Here is a 17,057-nt window from a genome sequence, read left to right on the forward strand (position 1 = left end):
ACCTTCTGTGGACAAATGGGATGGAGCTCAGCTGAGGGAGGAGCCTCATGGGGATTCACGGCAGTACCATGATGCTCCCACTGCCAGTGGACCCACAGGACTTTCCATCCACTGTCCTGTGATCTCCCGGCCCGGCGCCTCGTAGCATGTGTCACATGAATCTCAAGAAGAATTTATAAACTCCTTTAGGATGTAAGCTGTACAACTGGACTTACGGACTTGATTTGGACTGGCCTGTGATGTTTCCTTAAGATGCAAATACTTTTGGCTAAAACGCTCTCTTACACACATAGGAGTCTCCCTGGATTTCTTTCTACAAATCAACCAGACGGACACACTGGGGTTCATTGATAGCTCGCAAAAATGAACTTCTGGTACCCATGACGTTATCTCAGATCAAATAAATTAAGGACGACAACCTGTGTCCCATGAGCATTATAACCGTGGGAATCGTGTGAGCTCTTAGAGCACCTATTCTTTGGAGGGACTAGGTAACAATGTTGCGGGAGGGAGAACAATAGTCATCCCATACTAAGAGGTGTACTTCTGACAGTGGGCTGAGTCTAGACATCTGTAATGGAATGGGACACACGGCTCCAAGCATTGCTGACAGGGTCCGTGTACCCCCTTCAGCCCATGACATCCCAGCTTCCCTTCGTTATCACCAGGGCTGAAATTCGTGTCTTCCTTTGGAGTTTGCGCTATGTGGGTCCACATATTCCATACCTAACGATCTGTGTGATCCCTGAAGACCCCATCCCGCGGGAACGGGCCATGACCTGGGCTCTTCGAAATCATACTCACATCAAGCGAGTATCAAGTCATCCCTGAATCCGCACAGGATTTCAAGGGCACTGCCAACCAGAGCCCTGCACAGCTGTCAGTCCTTCCCCAAATGGGGATGACTCTCCCGTTCACTCACCACCTGAGGCTGGGCTCAGAGGCAGGCTCTATTGCAGGCCATGCCTGGATATTAGAACACAAATTAAAACTGAATGACCAACTGTGCTCACCCCAGTGTGCTCTCACTTATTCCAGCGACCTGCAAACCCCTGCAGTTCCGATCCGAACACCCTTAGCTATCATGGCCAGCTACTCTGAGATCCAAGTGTCTCGTGGACAAAAAGGGGCCTGGCCCAGGGTTTTTACTGCAACTCAATGTGGTAACTCCATGTGGGTTTTCTTCTTCGGAGCTCAAGTCATGAAGAGTAGCTCTGTGGTTTCTAGATTCATCATTGCTGTCAGACAGGGCAAATTTTAACAAGGGAATACATGATCTTTGGCGCCAGGTCTCAATACCAGCCTGAAGACTCCAAAGGATGCACTCTAGGTACCATTTTTGGCAAATCAAAGGGAAGTCAAAAACGGGTGTATGTCACCGCCCCCTTTTCCTCTGACATTCTTACATAAACTAAACAGATACAGTCACATATGTGATTTATTGGGAAAAATTACAATCAGGGACCCTGACATGGCCCCTCTCCACCTTTTGCGTAATCAACCACGTGGCGTTCTGTGACACCTGAGCTTCCCCCAACACTCATGCTGCATTAACTACAGCTAGATCACCCAGGAATCATCCAATGCACCAACCAAAGACATTGATTGTCAAAACACAACCTAGGCAACAGCTAGCGATTTGCAGGTAGATATAAGTTGAGTCTAAGCCAACCTTGGGTAAAAGGAACAACGTTAATCAACCGGAATAAAACCATACAAACATTAATAAAAAAAAAAACAAACCCAGCTCAATAGAGAGCGTAAGGATGTGTGATGGGTACACATGAAGGCAGCCATGTGCTCCATGTTTTCCCACAATGAGGAGTAAGAAGCATTTTCAACCAGGCAGTCACCCGGTTCCATCAATCTTCATTCGGTGGCAAGGCTGAGGAAGCCAGGTGCGGAGCAGGTGGAGCAGCAGAAGCAGGGGACTCCGGGGCTGCCGAGGAGGTGGTGGGCTGCGCCGAAGCCTGGCTGGCCTGCTTGGCCTTGATGGCCTTGCTGGACTTGGCTCTGAAACGGGCCCTGGCCCTGGCATTAACCCCAGTGCCACCCCATCCTGAGGCTGCCACTCTCCTTTCTTCATCGCGCCACGTGCGTTCGAAGAGGTCACGAAACTCTTTGATGTCGATCTCATCAAGCATCTTCAAGAACTCCAGCACTTTCTTCTTATTAGCTTCCGCGTGGGCTCTGGCACCCCACAGGAACTCATAGCAAGGAGGCTCGCTGTTGGGCACCTTACGGTACTCCAGGTACTTCTCCTCAACCAGATCTCTGGTGAGGAGCTTCCTGGGCTCTCCATAGATGAAGTGGCACTTTCCATCGAAGATTCCCAATGCATTCAGGAAGCCCCACATGGTTTCTTCCCTGATCTGGTAGCCATTCCTATAGATCAGGCCCAGGACAGGCAAGAAGATCCCCATAGTGGGAAATCCCCTGGGGTTAAACAGCCTCTCTTCCCTGCTGATCTCCAAAACGCTGACCAGAACATAGGTTTGGCTTCGGGAATCAACTTCCTTCATCTCAAGGCCAAAGACGATCCACATGTGCAAGGAGGCTTTCCTCAGCATCTCAGGGTAATGCTGCTGGTACTTTTTGTTGATGACCTTCATCATGTCTGCCTTGGAAACGGGCTCTTTCATTTTATGCTTGTGCAGCAGCAACTGAACCAAAATGTTGAACCTCCGGCCAATGGGGTCTCTCTCAGAACCCAGAGCAGAGCTTGGGCCGGCGACAGGAGCACTTGCATCTCCCTCACCTTGGGTCTGGGTCAGGGAGGGGTCAGCAGCCTTTGGACAGGAAGCCTCTTCAGCAGGAACAGTGCAGGGCAGGGATTCCTGCGGCACCCTTGGGCCTTCATCCGCAGGGGAGCCCGGGGGTGACTCCTCAAAAGGAAAAGGCACGGGAGCAAAGGCATTTTCCTCCTCTACGTCAGAGGCCTGGTCACCCTCCACGCTCTTGGCGTCAGCGGGGTCCCGGGCCAGGCGACGTTTGTGACCAGAGCGGCCTTTACTCTTCTGACGGCGAGGCATGACGACTCTCGGCAAGGGCAGCAGGCAGGCGTTGGAGAGGACAACGTGTGAGCCGGCTGGCTCCGCTGTACAAGGAGAAAAGGGAAGGTGTGAGCCCTTCAGCACGGAGATGCCTCCCTGGTTTGACATCCACACGGCTGTCAATGCACACTTTTTGTGAGGGCCCTGCTCTAGGAACCCAAAACCCACCAGTCCTCAGTTTGCCCCTCTCCCTCTTGGAGGACCTTTGCGGGATGCTCGTTTGCACTTTGTCTGGCTGGAGTGGGGCTTACTGGGTCCAAAAAGGACGGACTGCAAGGACTCCATGAGGAGCAGGAAGAGGGTCTTCACAGATCACTTGCTGGGTCGGTCCAACAAATGTTCCCAAGGCCTCTCGGCCATTTCCCAATGCTCCTGTGCACCCACACCTCCAGGCTTTGGGGACATACAAGTACAAACAGAAGGAAGACACTGGGGCCCACTCTTGTAAAGCTGTCTGTGTGTCCAAAGCACACACAGACGTTTCTCTCCCTGGGTTCTCTAAGGATCTTAGTACTTCAGCACTGTCCTTGTGCCTTCAGGACCAGGCGGGACACGATCCCTGCTAGCACCCTCTGTGAGCAAGTGAGTAACTGCAGTAGAAAGCACGAGTTACGTCACTCTCCAAATAATAGGCCAGGGATGATGCAGCCTCTCCTTTTTTGGAGGATGGAATGCATGGGATTGGTGGCCTTTTTCCTCTTTAGATAGTCTAACGCTGCGACGTGCCATCCACGCCCAACCCACCAATTCCAGGGAGATCACCTTCTGTCATTCTACCACCAGCTGAATGGAGCTGAAATAAAAACCTCAACTGCCTATGACCCTCCTGGCAGGAGACTACAGGTATTAGTAATTGAGAGTTTTGTCCTGGGCTTCCAGAGTCAAAGGGGCTTGCTGGACTCCGGACAGTCCTCCCCCCTCCACTTTCTCTGATCATTCTCTTGGGGGCTCATACGGCTGTTATCACAATCCATACATCCATCTTTTGCGTCAAGCACATTTGTACCCTTGATGCCAACATCATTTTCAAAGCATTTTCTTTCTCCTTGAGCCTTTTCTATCAGCTTCCCACGTTTCCTAGTCCCTCCCAGAGCATCCCTCTCTGTTGAACCCTTGATAACTTATAAATGAATGTTTCAGTTGGTGCTTCTGATGGTCATGCTGACACCTGAGTGCTCCATTGCCGGGAGGCAGATGCAGTGCGAAGCTGTGGCGTGTCACTAAGACTAAAGCCTAGCCCTGCATGAGACCTCAGGGTCCTGAGAGAGAGCCAGCTGCACCAGGGCGAGGGTGCTTTAGGGCGGCTAGGGCTGGGGGACCTGAACATGGAGGTGGACCGCGAGGGCACGGTGGCTGTGCACGGAGGCTTTGGGGATCTCAATCGCGACGACCCTTCCTTCTTCACTGGAGATTCAGACCTTGACTTGGGGTGGGGCTTTGAATTCCTCTCTCTGCTCCCTTGAGGCTCTCAGGAGCATTGATGGGACTTTGTGCCCCAGGCCAACGCCCTCAACTCCAAATCGGGGTGCAGCTCTTCTGAGGAGTGGGGACGGGGTGGGGACAGTGGCAGGGACAGAGTGGGGACATTGGCAGGGACCGGGACAGGCGGGGGTCCTGAGGGGGGGGCGCTGCAATTCTTCCTGGAGGGCATTTCCCACAGGTGAGCACAAGGCTCTGGTCCCCTCATTCACTCCGCCTCCTTCAGGGTCCACGCCTGACCTCCGGGAGGGTCTTCTTCCCCTTCCTCTGCAGAAAAGGCTTGCTCTGCTAGACCGAAGCACAGACCCTTGGGTCCACCTGACATTGCAGGTCTAAGGTGCCCCTGGCCTTGACTCTAGCGATGAAAACAACACAGTGTATTTAGTGGTATTCTACACTCGGATCCGGGAACCCCCTGAAATGCATGCAAGGGCCTCACCTAGACTCCGGAGCCGCCCGTGGAATTTTCCGGCAAGCAGGAAGGAACGCAGCTCCCCAACAACGAAACCTTCGCTTCCAGGGCCGTTTCCAAAATGGAAGTCTGCTAACGTCACCTTCGCAGAAGCCTATCGGGGAGCCGGCAGGGGCCAAAAATGATACTGTGGCTTTCTATACGCGTGACGTCAGGGGCGGGACCCTGGAGTCCCACTGGTTTGCAGAAGGTGTTTCCTTTGTGCTCACTCACAGTGTTTAGGGAGAGAGCCGATCACTCCTGTGCACTGAACTGGACTGCCTGTGCACTGAAACCCGAGTTGTAGTCTGCGTTCAAGATCCTCCGAGGGGAAGAGCCCTGACGGGGAGGTCGGGCACAGAGCTCCATTTTCCACGTCTGCGCGTCAGGGAGTGCTCGCCTGATCTTTGTTCTGCAAAGAGCCTTAGACCCTGGTCATCTCACCTGTCCTGGCGTCCATAAAAAGAAAACAACACAGTCAAAGAATCACACCAAACGGCCCATCCACAACGACAGAATGCAGCACAGACAGCCCTCAGTCTGAAGCAAAGCTCTCCGGAGGAAAAACGGGAACCCTTCATGGAGGATCCAGAAGGTTTTCCAATGACGAGGTGGAATATTTCCAACTGCCTACAGAAGCAGCAAGCACCCCTACAAGCCACTCTGTCGGCTAAGAAGACCTTTCCCATCACTTGTCCATATTCCCTGGGGGACTGGGGGCTTTTATTCTCCTTTCCCCTTTGGTCCTGACTGCAGGCCCCGTCTCTCTTCCCCACCTCAGTCCCAGTAGCAATGATCTGACCAGTAAACACTTCTTGAGAGACAGGGTGCGAGCGGGGCCAAGTCATAGGTACCCATGTTCCAAAGTTGATCTCTGCCATTAAGTGTGAGCTCCAAATCCACTCACCTAGTTATGGCGTGTGTGTGTGTGTGTGTGTGTGTGTGTGTGTTTGCGCATGTGCGCTCACGTTTGTTTATATTTTTATGCCTGGGTCCGCATTAAATCTTCCTCAATCTTTTTAGAAGTTCCTCATGTGAAACGCTTAAAGAGGAGGATGGTCGTTCTTCTGATGGTACCGTGGTTTTAGACGTGGTAGAGACTGGAAAAGAATGTCCAATTGTAACTATACAATACAGAGCTCCTTGTTACGCCAAAATGCAGGGAGCTTTGCTGTGCTTAGACAAACTGTATTCCTCTGTACAGGAGGACACAATCTGAAAACAACAGTGAAGTTTGGAGACAGAGAGAAAGAACCCTTCTCCTTCTCAAAGGAAGAAGTGCATGAATGTCATCCAAGGCACAGTGAGTATGGACATTTTGGGTTGCCATTGACTGCGCACACTCCAAGTAAGAAACCTGCACTAAAGGCCAATTTCCTCCTCATCCAATGGCTTTGGATATTCTCACCCAAGTGCCTCCAGCCTTAGACTCCTGTGAGAGCCTTCCTCTTGTTTCCAGGGAGCTCTCCTATACTATGCCTGCGAATATCCTTCTTGTCACAGCATGAGCTGCGGGTACTTGCTCAGTGGGCAAGGCAGTTTCATCACCACCTGTCAACTTGAGGGCAGGGTTTGAGTGGAGACTGTCCATCAGGTCAAAACCATTCATGCCTGTGCTTGCACACGGCCTACTCCTCAGACTTCCGGAACCTCCTGTCTTCCCCACTCAGGCCGAAGAGATAAGATCACTCCCTGTTTCACCTTCTGTGGACAAATGGGATGGAGCTCAGCTGAGGGAGGAGCCTCATGGGGATTCACGGCAGTACCATGATGCTCCCACTGCCAGTGGACCCACAGGACTTTCCATCCACTGTCCTGTGATCTCCCGGCCCGGCGCCTCGTAGCATGTGTCACATGAATCTCAAGAAGAATTTATAAACTCCTTTAGGATGTAAGCTGTACAACTGGACTTACGGACTTGATTTGGACTGGCCTGCGATGTTTCCTTAAGATGCAAATACTTTTGGATAAAACGCTCTCTTACACACATAGGAGTCTCCCTGGATTTCTTTCTACAAATCAACCAGACGGACACACTGGGGTTCATTGATAGCTCGCAAAAATGAACTTCTGGTACCCATGACGTTATCTCAGATCAAATAAATTAAGGACGACAACCTGTGTCCCATGAGCATTATAACCGTGGGAATCGTGTGAGCTCTTAGAGCACCTATTCTTTGGAGGGACTAGGTAACAATGTTGCGGGAGGGAGAACAATAGTCATCCCATACTAAGAGGTGTACTTCTGACAGTGGGCTGAGTCTAGACATCTGTAATGGAATGGGACACACGGCTCCAAGCATTGCTGACAGGGTCCGTGTACCCCCTTCAGCCCATGACATCCCAGCTTCCCTTCGTTATCACCAGGGCTGAAATTCGTGTCTTCCTTTGGAGTTTGCGCTATGTGGGTCCACATATTCCATACCTAACGATCTGTGTGATCCCTGAAGACCCCATCCCGCGGGAACGGGCCATGACCTGGGCTCTTCGAAATCATACTCACATCAAGCGAGTATCAAGTCATCCCTGAATCCGCACAGGATTTCAAGGGAACTGGCAACCAGAGCCCTGCACAGCTGTCAGTCCTTCCCCAAATGGGGATGACTCTCCCGTTCACTCACCACCTGAGGCTGGGCTCAGAGGCAGGCTCTATTGCAGGCCATGCCTGGATATTAGAACACAAATTAAAACTGAATGACCAACTGTGCTCACCCCAGTGTGCTCTCACTTATTCCAGCGACCTGCAAACCCCTGCAGTTCCGATCCGAACACCCTTAGCTATCATGGCCAGCTACTCTGAGATCCAAGTGTCTCGTGGACAAAAAGGGGCCTGGCCCAGGGTTTTTACTGCAACTCAATGTGGTAACTCCATGTGGGTTTTCTTCTTCGGAGCTCAAGTCATGAAGAGTAGCTCTGTGGTTTCTAGATTCATCATTGCTGTCAGACAGGGCAAATTTTAACAAGGGAATACATGATCTTTGGCGCCAGGTCTCAATACCAGCCTGAAGACTCCAAAGGATGCACTCTAGGTACCATTTTTGGCAAATCAAAGGGAAGTCAAAAACGGGTGTATGTCACCGCCCCCTTTTCCTCTGACATTCTTACATAAACTAAACAGATACAGTCACATATGTGATTTATTGGGAAAAATTACAATCAGGGACCCTGACATGGCCCCTCTCCACCTTTTGCGTAATCAACCACGTGGCGTTCTGTGACACCTGAGCTTCCCCCAACACTCATGCTGCATTAACTACAGCTAGATCACCCAGGAATCATCCAATGCACCAACCAAAGACATTGATTGTCAAAACACAACCTAGGCAACAGCTAGCGATTTGCAGGTAGATATAAGTTGAGTCTAAGCCAACCTTGGGTAAAAGGAACAACGTTAATCAACCGGAATAAAACCATACAAACATTAATAAAAAAAAAACAAACCCAGCTCAATAGAGAGCGTAAGGATGTGTGATGGGTACACATGAAGGCAGCCATGTGCTCCATGTTTTCCCACAATGAGGAGTAAGAAGCATTTTCAACCAGGCAGTCACCCGGTTCCATCAATCTTCATTCGGTGGCAAGGCTGAGGAAGCCAGGTGCGGAGCAGGTGGAGCAGCAGAAGCAGGGGACTCCGGGGCTGCCGAGGAGGTGGTGGGCTGCGCCGAAGCCTGGCTGGCCTGCTTGGCCTTGATGGCCTTGCTGGACTTGGCTCTGAAACGGGCCCTGGCCCTGGCATTAACCCCAGTGCCACCCCATCCTGAGGTTGCCACTCTCCTTTCTTCATCGCGCCACGTGCGTTCGAAGAGGTCACGAAACTCTTTGATGTCGATCTCATCAAGCATCTTCAAGAACTCCAGCACTTTCTTCTTATTAGCTTCCGCGTGGGCTCTGGCACCCCACAGGAACTCATAGCAAGGAGGCTCGCTGTTGGGCACCTTACGGTACTCCAGGTACTTCTCCTCAACCAGATCTCTGGTGAGGAGCTTCCTGGGCTCTCCATAGATGAAGTGGCACTTTCCATCGAAGATTCCCAATGCATTCAGGAAGCCCCACATGATCTGGTAGCCATTCCTATAGATCAGGCCCAGGACAGGCAAGAAGATCCCCATAGTGGGAAATCCCCTGGGGTTAAACAGCCTCTCTTCCCTGCTGATCTCCAAAACGCTGACCAGAACATAGGTTTGGCTTCGGGAATCAACTTCCTTCATCTCAAGGCCAAAGACGATCCACATGTGCAAGGAGGCTTTCCTCAGCATCTCAGGGTAATGCTGCTGGTACTTTTTGTTGATGACCTTCATCATGTCTGCCTTGGAAACGGGCTCTTTCATTTTATGCTTGTGCAGCAGCAACTGAACCAAAATGTTGAACCTCCGGCCAATGGGGTCTCTCTCAGAACCCAGAGCAGAGCTTGGGCCGGCGACAGGAGCACTTGCATCTCCCTCACCTTGGGTCTGGGTCAGGGAGGGGTCAGCAGCCTTTGGACAGGAAGCCTCTTCAGCAGGAACAGTGCAGGGCAGGGATTCCTGCGGCACCCTTGGGCCTTCATCCGCAGGGGAGCCCGGGGGTGACTCCTCAAAAGGAAAAGGCACGGGAGCAAAGGCATTTTCCTCCTCTACGTCAGAGGCCTGGTCACCCTCCACGCTCTTGGCGTCAGCGGGGTCCCGGGCCAGGCGACGTTTGTGACCAGAGCGGCCTTTACTCTTCTGACGGCGAGGCATGACGACTCTCGGCAAGGGCAGCAGGCAGGCGTTGGAGAGGACAACGTGTGAGCCGGCTGGCTCCGCTGTACAAGGAGAAAAGGGAAGGTGTGAGCCCTTCAGCACGGAGATGCCTCCCTGGTTTGACATCCACACGGCTGTCAATGCACACTTTTTGTGAGGGCCCTGCTCTAGGAACCCAAAACCCACCAGTCCTCAGTTTGCCCCTCTCCCTCTTGGAGGACCTTTGCGGGATGCTCGTTTGCACTTTGTCTGGCTGGAGTGGGGCTTACTGGGTCCAAAAAGGACGGACTGCAAGGACTCCATGAGGAGCAGGAAGAGGGTCTTCACAGATCACTTGCTGGGTCGGTCCAACAAATGTTCCCAAGGCCTCTCGGCCATTTCCCAATGCTCCTGTGCACCCACACCTCCAGGCTTTGGGGACATACAAGTACAAACAGAAGGAAGACACTGGGGCCCACTCTTGTAAAGCTGTCTGTGTGTCCAAAGCACACACAGACGTTTCTCTCCCTGGGTTCTCTAAGGATCTTAGTACTTCAGCACTGTCCTTGTGCCTTCAGGACCAGGCGGGACACGATCCCTGCTAGCACCCTCTGTGAGCAAGTGAGTAACTGCAGTAGAAAGCACGAGTTACGTCACTCTCCAAATAATAGGCCAGGGATGATGCAGCCTCTCCTTTTTTGGAGGATGGAATGCATGGGATTGGTGGCCTTTTTCCTCTTTAGATAGTCTAACGCTGCGACGTGCCATCCACGCCCAACCCACCAATTCCAGGGAGATCACCTTCTGTCATTCTACCACCAGCTGAATGGAGCTGAAATAAAAACCTCAACTGCCTATGACCCTCCTGGCAGGAGACTACAGGTATTAGTAATTGAGAGTTTTGTCCTGGGCTTCCAGAGTCAAAGGGGCTTGCTGGACTCCGGACAGTCCTCCCCCCTCCACTTTCTCTGATCATTCTCTTGGGGGCTCATACGGCTGTTATCACAATCCATACATCCATCTTTTGCGTCAAGCACATTTGTACCCTTGATGCCAACATCATTTTCAAAGCATTTAATTTCTCCTTGAGCCTTTTCTATCAGCTTCCCACGTTTCCTAGTCCCTCCCAGAGCATCCCTCTCTGTTGAACCCTTGATAACTTATAAATGAATGTTTCAGTTGGTGCTTCTGATGGTCATGCTGACACCTGAGTGCTCCATTGCCGGGAGGCAGATGCAGTGCGAAGCTGTGGCGTGTCACTAAGACTAAAGCCTAGCCCTGCATGAGACCTCAGGGTCCTGAGAGAGAGCCAGCTGCACCAGGGCGAGGGTGCTTTAGGGCGGCTAGGGCTGGGGGACCTGAACATGGAGGTGGACCGCGAGGGCACGGTGGCTGTGCACGGAGGCTTTGGGGATCTCAATCGCGAGGACCCTTCCTTCTTCACTGGAGATTCAGACCTTGACTTGGGGTGGGGCTTTGAATTCCTCTCTCTGCTCCCTTGAGGCTCTCAGGAGCATTGATGGGACTTTGTGCCCCAGGCCTACGCCCTCAACTCCAAATCGGGGAGCAGCTCTTCTGAGGAGTGGGGACGGGGTGGGGACAGTGGCAGGGACAGAGTGGGGACATTGGCAGGGACCGGGACAGGCGGGGGTCCTGAGGGGGGGGCGCTGCAATTCTTCCTGGAGGGCATTTCCCACAGGTGAGCACAAGGCTCTGGTCCCCTCATTCACTCCGCCTCCTTCAGGGTCCACGCCTGACCTCCAGGAGGGTCTTCTTCCCCTTCCTCTGCAGAAAAGGCTCGCTCTGCTAGACCGAAGCACAGACCCTTGGGTCCACCTGACATTGCAGGTCTAAGGTGCCCCTGGCCTTGACTCTAGCGATGAAAACAACACAGTGTATTTAGTGGTATTCTACACTCGGATCCGGGATCCCCCTGAAATGCATGCAAGGGTCTCACCTAGACTCCGGAGCCGCCCGTGGAATTTTCCGGCAAGCAGGAAGGAACGCAGCTCCCCAACAACGAAACCTTCGCTTCCAGGGCCGTTTCCAAAATGGAAGTCTGCTAACGTCACCTTCGCAGAAGCCTATCGGGGAGCCGGCAGGGGCCAAAAATGATACTGCGGCTTTCTATACGCGTGACGTCAGGGGCGGGACCCTGGAGTCCCACTGGTTTGCAGAAGGTGTTTCCTTTGTGCTCACTCACAGTGTTTAGGGAGAGAGCCGATCACTCCTGTGCACTGAACTGGACTGCCTGTGCACTGAAACCCGAGTTGTAGTCTGCGTTCAAGATCCTCCGAGGGGAAGAGCCCTGACTGGGGGAGGTCGGGCACAGAGCTCCATTTTCCACGTCTGCGCGTCAGGGAGTGCTCGCCTGATCTTTGTTCTGCAAAGAGCCTTAGACCCTGGTCATCTCACCTGTCCTGGCGTCCATAAAAAGAAAACAACACAGTCAAAGAAACACACCAAACGGCCCATCCACAACGACAGAATGCAGCACAGACAGCCCTCAGTCTGAAGCAAAGCTCTCCGGAGGAAAAACGGGAACCCTTCATGGAGGATCCAGAAGGTTTTCCAATGACGAGGTGGAATATTTCCAACTGCCTACAGAAGCAGCAAGCACCCCTACAAGCCACTCTGTCGGCTAAGAAGACCTTTCCCATCACTTGTCCATATTCCCTGGGGGACTGGGGGCTTTTATTCTCCTTTCCCCTTTGGTCCTGACTACAGGCCCCGTCTTTCTTCCCCACCTCAGTCCCAGTAGCAATGATCTGACCAGTAAACACTTCTTGAGAGACAGGGTGCGAGCGGGGCCAAGTCATAGGTACCCATGTTCCAAAGTTGATCTCTGCCATTAAGTGTGAGCTCCAAATCCACTCACCTAGTTATGGCGTGTGTGTGTGTGTGTGTGTGTGTGTGTGTGTGTTTGCGCATGTGCGCTCACGTTTGTTTATATTTTTATGCCTGGGTCCGCATTAAATCTTCCTCAATCTTTTTAGAAGTTCCTCATGTGAAACGCTTAAAGAGGAGGATGGTCGTTCTTCTGATGGTACCGTGGTTTTAGACGTGGTAGAGACTGGAAAAGAATGTCCAATTGTAACTATACAATACAGAGCTCCTTGTTACGCCAAAATGCAGGGAGCTTTGCTGTGCTTAGACAAACTGTATTCCTCTGTACAGGAGGACACAATCTGAAAACAACAGTGAAGTTTGGAGACAGAGAGAAAGAACCCTTCTCCTTCTCAAAGGAAGAAGTGCATGAATGTCATCCAAGGCACAGTGAGTATGGACATTTTGGGTTGCCATTGACTGCGCACACTCCAAGTAAGAAACCTGCACTAAAGGCCAATTTCCTCCTCATCCACTGGCTTTGGATATTCTCACCCAAGTGCCTCCAGCCTTAGACTCCTGTGAGAGCCTTCCTCTTGTTTCCAGGGAGCTCTCCTATACTATGCCTGCGAATATCCTTCTTGTCACAGCATGAGCTGCGGGTACTTGCTCAGTGGGCAAGGCAGTTTCATCACCACCTGTCAACTTGAGGGCAGGGTTTGAGTGGAGACTGTCCATCAGGTCAAAACCATTCATGCCTGTGCTTGCACACGGCCTACTCCTCAGACTTCCAGAACCTCCTGTCTTCCCCGCTCAGGCCGAAGAGATAAGATCACTCCCTGTTTCACCTTCTGTGGACAAATGGGATGGAGCTCAGCTGAGGGAGGAGCCTCATGGGGATTCACGGCAGTACCATGATGCTCCCACTGCCAGTGGACCCACAGGACTTTCCATCCACTGTCCTGTGATCTCCCGGCCCGGCGCCTCGTAGCATGTGTCACATGAATCTCAAGAAGAATTTATAAACTCCTTTAGGATGTAAGCTGTACAACTGGACTTACGGACTTGATTTGGACTGGCCTGCGATGTTTCCTTAAGATGCAAATACTTTTGGATAAAACGCTCTCTTACACACATAGGAGTCTCCCTGGATTTCTTTCTACAAATCAACCAGACGGACACACTGGGGTTCATTGATAGCTCGCAAAAATGAACTTCTGGTACCCATGACGTTATCTCAGATCAAATAAATTAAGGACGACAACCTGTGTCCCATGAGCATTATAACCGTGGGAATCGTGTGAGCTCTTAGAGCACCTATTCTTTGGAGGGACTAGGTAACAATGTTGCGGGAGGGAGAACAATAGTCATCCCATACTAAGAGGTGTACTTCTGACAGTGGGCTGAGTCTAGACATCTGTAATGGAATGGGACACACGGCTCCAAGCATTGCTGACAGGGTCCGTGTACCCCCTTCAGCCCATGACATCCCAGCTTCCCTTCGTTATCACCAGGGCTGAAATTCGTGTCTTCCTTTGGAGTTTGCGCTATGTGGGTCCACATATTCCATACCTAACGATCTGTGTGATCCCTGAAGACCCCATCCCGCGGGAACGGGCCATGACCTGGGCTCTTCGAAATCATACTCACATCAAGCGAGTATCAAGTCATCCCTGAATCCGCACAGGATTTCAAGGGCACTGCCAACCAGAGCCCTGCACAGCTGTCAGTCCTTCCCCAAATGGGGATGACTCTCCCGTTCACTCACCACCTGAGGCTGGGCTCAGAGGCAGGCTCTATTGCAGGCCATGCCTGGATATTAGAACACAAATTAAAACTGAATGACCAACTGTGCTCACCCCAGTGTGCTCTCACTTATTCCAGCGACCTGCAAACCCCTGCAGTTCCGATCCGAACACCCTTAGCTATCATGGCCAGCTACTCTGAGATCCAAGTGTCTCGTGGACAAAAAGGGGCCTGGCCCAGGGTTTTTACTGCAACTCAATGTGGTAACTCCATGTGGGTTTTCTTCTTCGGAGCTCAAGTCATGAAGAGTAGCTCTGTGGTTTCTAGATTCATCATTGCTGTCAGACAGGGCAAATTTTAACAAGGGAATACATGATCTTTGGCGCCAGGTCTCAATACCAGCCTGAAGACTCCAAAGGATGCACTCTAGGTACCATTTTTGGCAAATCAAAGGGAAGTCAAAAACGGGTGTATGTCACCGCCCCCTTTTCCTCTGACATTCTTACATAAACTAAACAGATACAGTCACATATGTGATTTATTGGGAAAAATTACAATCAGGGACCCTGACATGGCCCCTCTCCACCTTTTGCGTAATCAACCACGTGGCGTTCTGTGACACCTGAGCTTCCCCCAACACTCATGCTGCATTAACTACAGCTAGATCACCCAGGAATCATCCAATGCACCAACCAAAGACATTGATTGTCAAAACACAACCTAGGCAACAGCTAGCGATTTGCAGGTAGATATAAGTTGAGTCTAAGCCAACCTTGGGTAAAAGGAACAACGTTAATCAACCGGAATAAAACCATACAAACATTAATAAAAAAAAAACAAACCCAGCTCAATAGAGAGCGTAAGGATGTGTGATGGGTACACATGAAGGCAGCCATGTGCTCCATGTTTTCCCACAATGAGGAGTAAGAAGCATTTTCAACCAGGCAGTCACCCGGTTCCATCAATCTTCATTCGGTGGCAAGGCTGAGGAAGCCAGGTGCGGAGCAGGTGGAGCAGCAGAAGCAGGGGACTCCGGGGCTGCCGAGGAGGTGGTGGGCTGCGCCGAAGCCTGGCTGGCCTGCTTGGCCTTGATGGCCTTGCTGGACTTGGCTCTGAAACGGGCCCTGGCCCTGGCATTAACCCCAGTGCCACCCCATCCTGAGGTTGCCACTCTCCTTTCTTCATCGCGCCACGTGCGTTCGAAGAGGTCACGAAACTCTTTGATGTCGATCTCATCAAGCATCTTCAAGAACTCCAGCACTTTCTTCTTATTAGCTTCCGCGTGGGCTCTGGCACCCCACAGGAACTCATAGCAAGGAGGCTCGCTGTTGGGCACCTTACGGTACTCCAGGTACTTCTCCTCAACCAGATCTCTGGTGAGGAGCTTCCTGGGCTCTCCATAGATGAAGTGGCACTTTCCATCGAAGATTCCCAATGCATTCAGGAAGCCCCACATGGTTTCTTCCCTGATCTGGTAGCCATTCCTATAGATCAGGCCCAGGACAGGCAAGAAGATCCCCATAGTGGGAAATCCCCTGGGGTTAAACAGCCTCTCTTCCCTGCTGATCTCCAAAACGCTGACCAGAACATAGGTTTGGCTTCGGGAATCAACTTCCTTCATCTCAAGGCCAAAGACGATCCACATGTGCAAGGAGGCTTTCCTCAGCATCTCAGGGTAATGCTGCTGGTACTTTTTGTTGATGACCTTCATCATGTCTGCCTTGGAAACGGGCTCTTTCATTTTATGCTTGTGCAGCAGCAACTGAACCAAAATGTTGAACCTCCGGCCAATGGGGTCTCTCTCAGAACCCAGAGCAGAGCTTGGGCCGGCGACAGGAGCACTTGCATCTCCCTCACCTTGGGTCTGGGTCAGGGAGGGGTCAGCAGCCTTTGGACAGGAAGCCTCTTCAGCAGGAACAGTGCAGGGCAGGGATTCCTGCGGCACCCTTGGGCCTTCATCCGCAGGGGAGCCCGGGGGTGACTCCTCAAAAGGAAAAGGCACGGGAGCAAAGGCATTTTCCTCCTCTACGTCAGAGGCCTGGTCACCCTCCACGCTCTTGGCGTCAGCGGGGTCCCGGGCCAGGCGACGTTTGTGACCAGAGCGGCCTTTACTCTTCTGACGGCGAGGCATGACGACTCTCGGCAAGGGCAGCAGGCAGGCGTTGGAGAGGACAACGTGTGAGCCGGCTGGCTCCGCTGTACAAGGAGAAAAGGGAAGGTGTGAGCCCTTCAGCACGGAGATGCCTCCCTGGTTTGACATCCACACGGCTGTCAATGCACACTTTTTGTGAGGGCCCTGCTCTAGGAACCCAAAACCCACCAGTCCTCAGTTTGCCCCTCTCCCTCTTGGAGGACCTTTGCGGGATGCTCGTTTGCACTTTGTCTGGCTGGAGTGGGGCTTACTGGGTCCAAAAAGGACGGACTGCAAGGACTCCATGAGGAGCAGGAAGAGGGTCTTCACAGATCACTTGCTGGGTCGGTCCAACAAATGTTCCCAAGGCCTCTCGGCCATTTCCCAATGCTCCTGTGCACCCACACCTCCAGGCTTTGGGGACATACAAGTACAAACAGAAGGAAGACACTGGGGCCCACTCTTGTAAAGCTGTCTGTGTGTCCAAAGCACACACAGACGTTTCTCTCCCTGGGTTCTCTAAGGATCTTAGTACTTCAGCACTGTCCTTGTGCCTTCAGGACCAGGCGGGACACGATCCCTGCTAACACCCTCTGTGAGCAAGTGAGTAACTGCAGTAGAAAGCACGAGTTACGTCACTCTCCAAATAATAGGCCAGGGATGATGCAGCC

General features: G+C 52.0%; 3 protein-coding genes across 3 annotated transcripts; all 3 read right to left on the bottom strand.

Moving 5' to 3' along the window:
• Positions 1-1,862: 1,862 nt before the first annotated feature.
• LOC142433219 (melanoma-associated antigen B1-like) lies at positions 1,863-3,032 on the bottom strand. The gene has a single exon (XM_075538313.1). The coding sequence runs from the start codon at positions 3,030-3,032 to the stop codon at positions 1,863-1,865; it is 1,170 nt and encodes a 389-aa protein (XP_075394428.1).
• A 5,511-nt stretch (positions 3,033-8,543) lies between these two features.
• On the bottom strand, positions 8,544-9,701 carry LOC142433220 (melanoma-associated antigen B1-like). The gene has a single exon (XM_075538314.1). It carries the CDS (start codon positions 9,699-9,701, stop codon positions 8,544-8,546), a length of 1,158 nt encoding a protein of 385 aa, XP_075394429.1.
• A 5,515-nt stretch (positions 9,702-15,216) lies between these two features.
• On the bottom strand, positions 15,217-16,386 carry LOC142433221 (melanoma-associated antigen B1-like). Its single transcript, XM_075538315.1, has one exon. It carries the CDS (start codon positions 16,384-16,386, stop codon positions 15,217-15,219), a length of 1,170 nt encoding a protein of 389 aa, XP_075394430.1.
• Positions 16,387-17,057: the final 671 nt, after the last annotated feature.

This window comes from Tenrec ecaudatus, chromosome X, assembly GCF_050624435.1.
Source record: "Tenrec ecaudatus isolate mTenEca1 chromosome X, mTenEca1.hap1, whole genome shotgun sequence".
Classification (NCBI taxonomy): Eukaryota; Metazoa; Chordata; class Mammalia; order Afrosoricida; family Tenrecidae; genus Tenrec; species Tenrec ecaudatus.

Bases quoted from the DNA above. Each gene is read 5' to 3' on its own strand.
- LOC142433219 (XM_075538313.1), bottom strand. From the start codon at position 3,032: ATGCCTCGCCGTCAGAAGAGTAAAGGCCGCTCTGGTCACAAACGTCGC.
- LOC142433220 (XM_075538314.1), bottom strand. From the start codon at position 9,701: ATGCCTCGCCGTCAGAAGAGTAAAGGCCGCTCTGGTCACAAACGTCGC.
- LOC142433221 (XM_075538315.1), bottom strand. From the start codon at position 16,386: ATGCCTCGCCGTCAGAAGAGTAAAGGCCGCTCTGGTCACAAACGTCGC.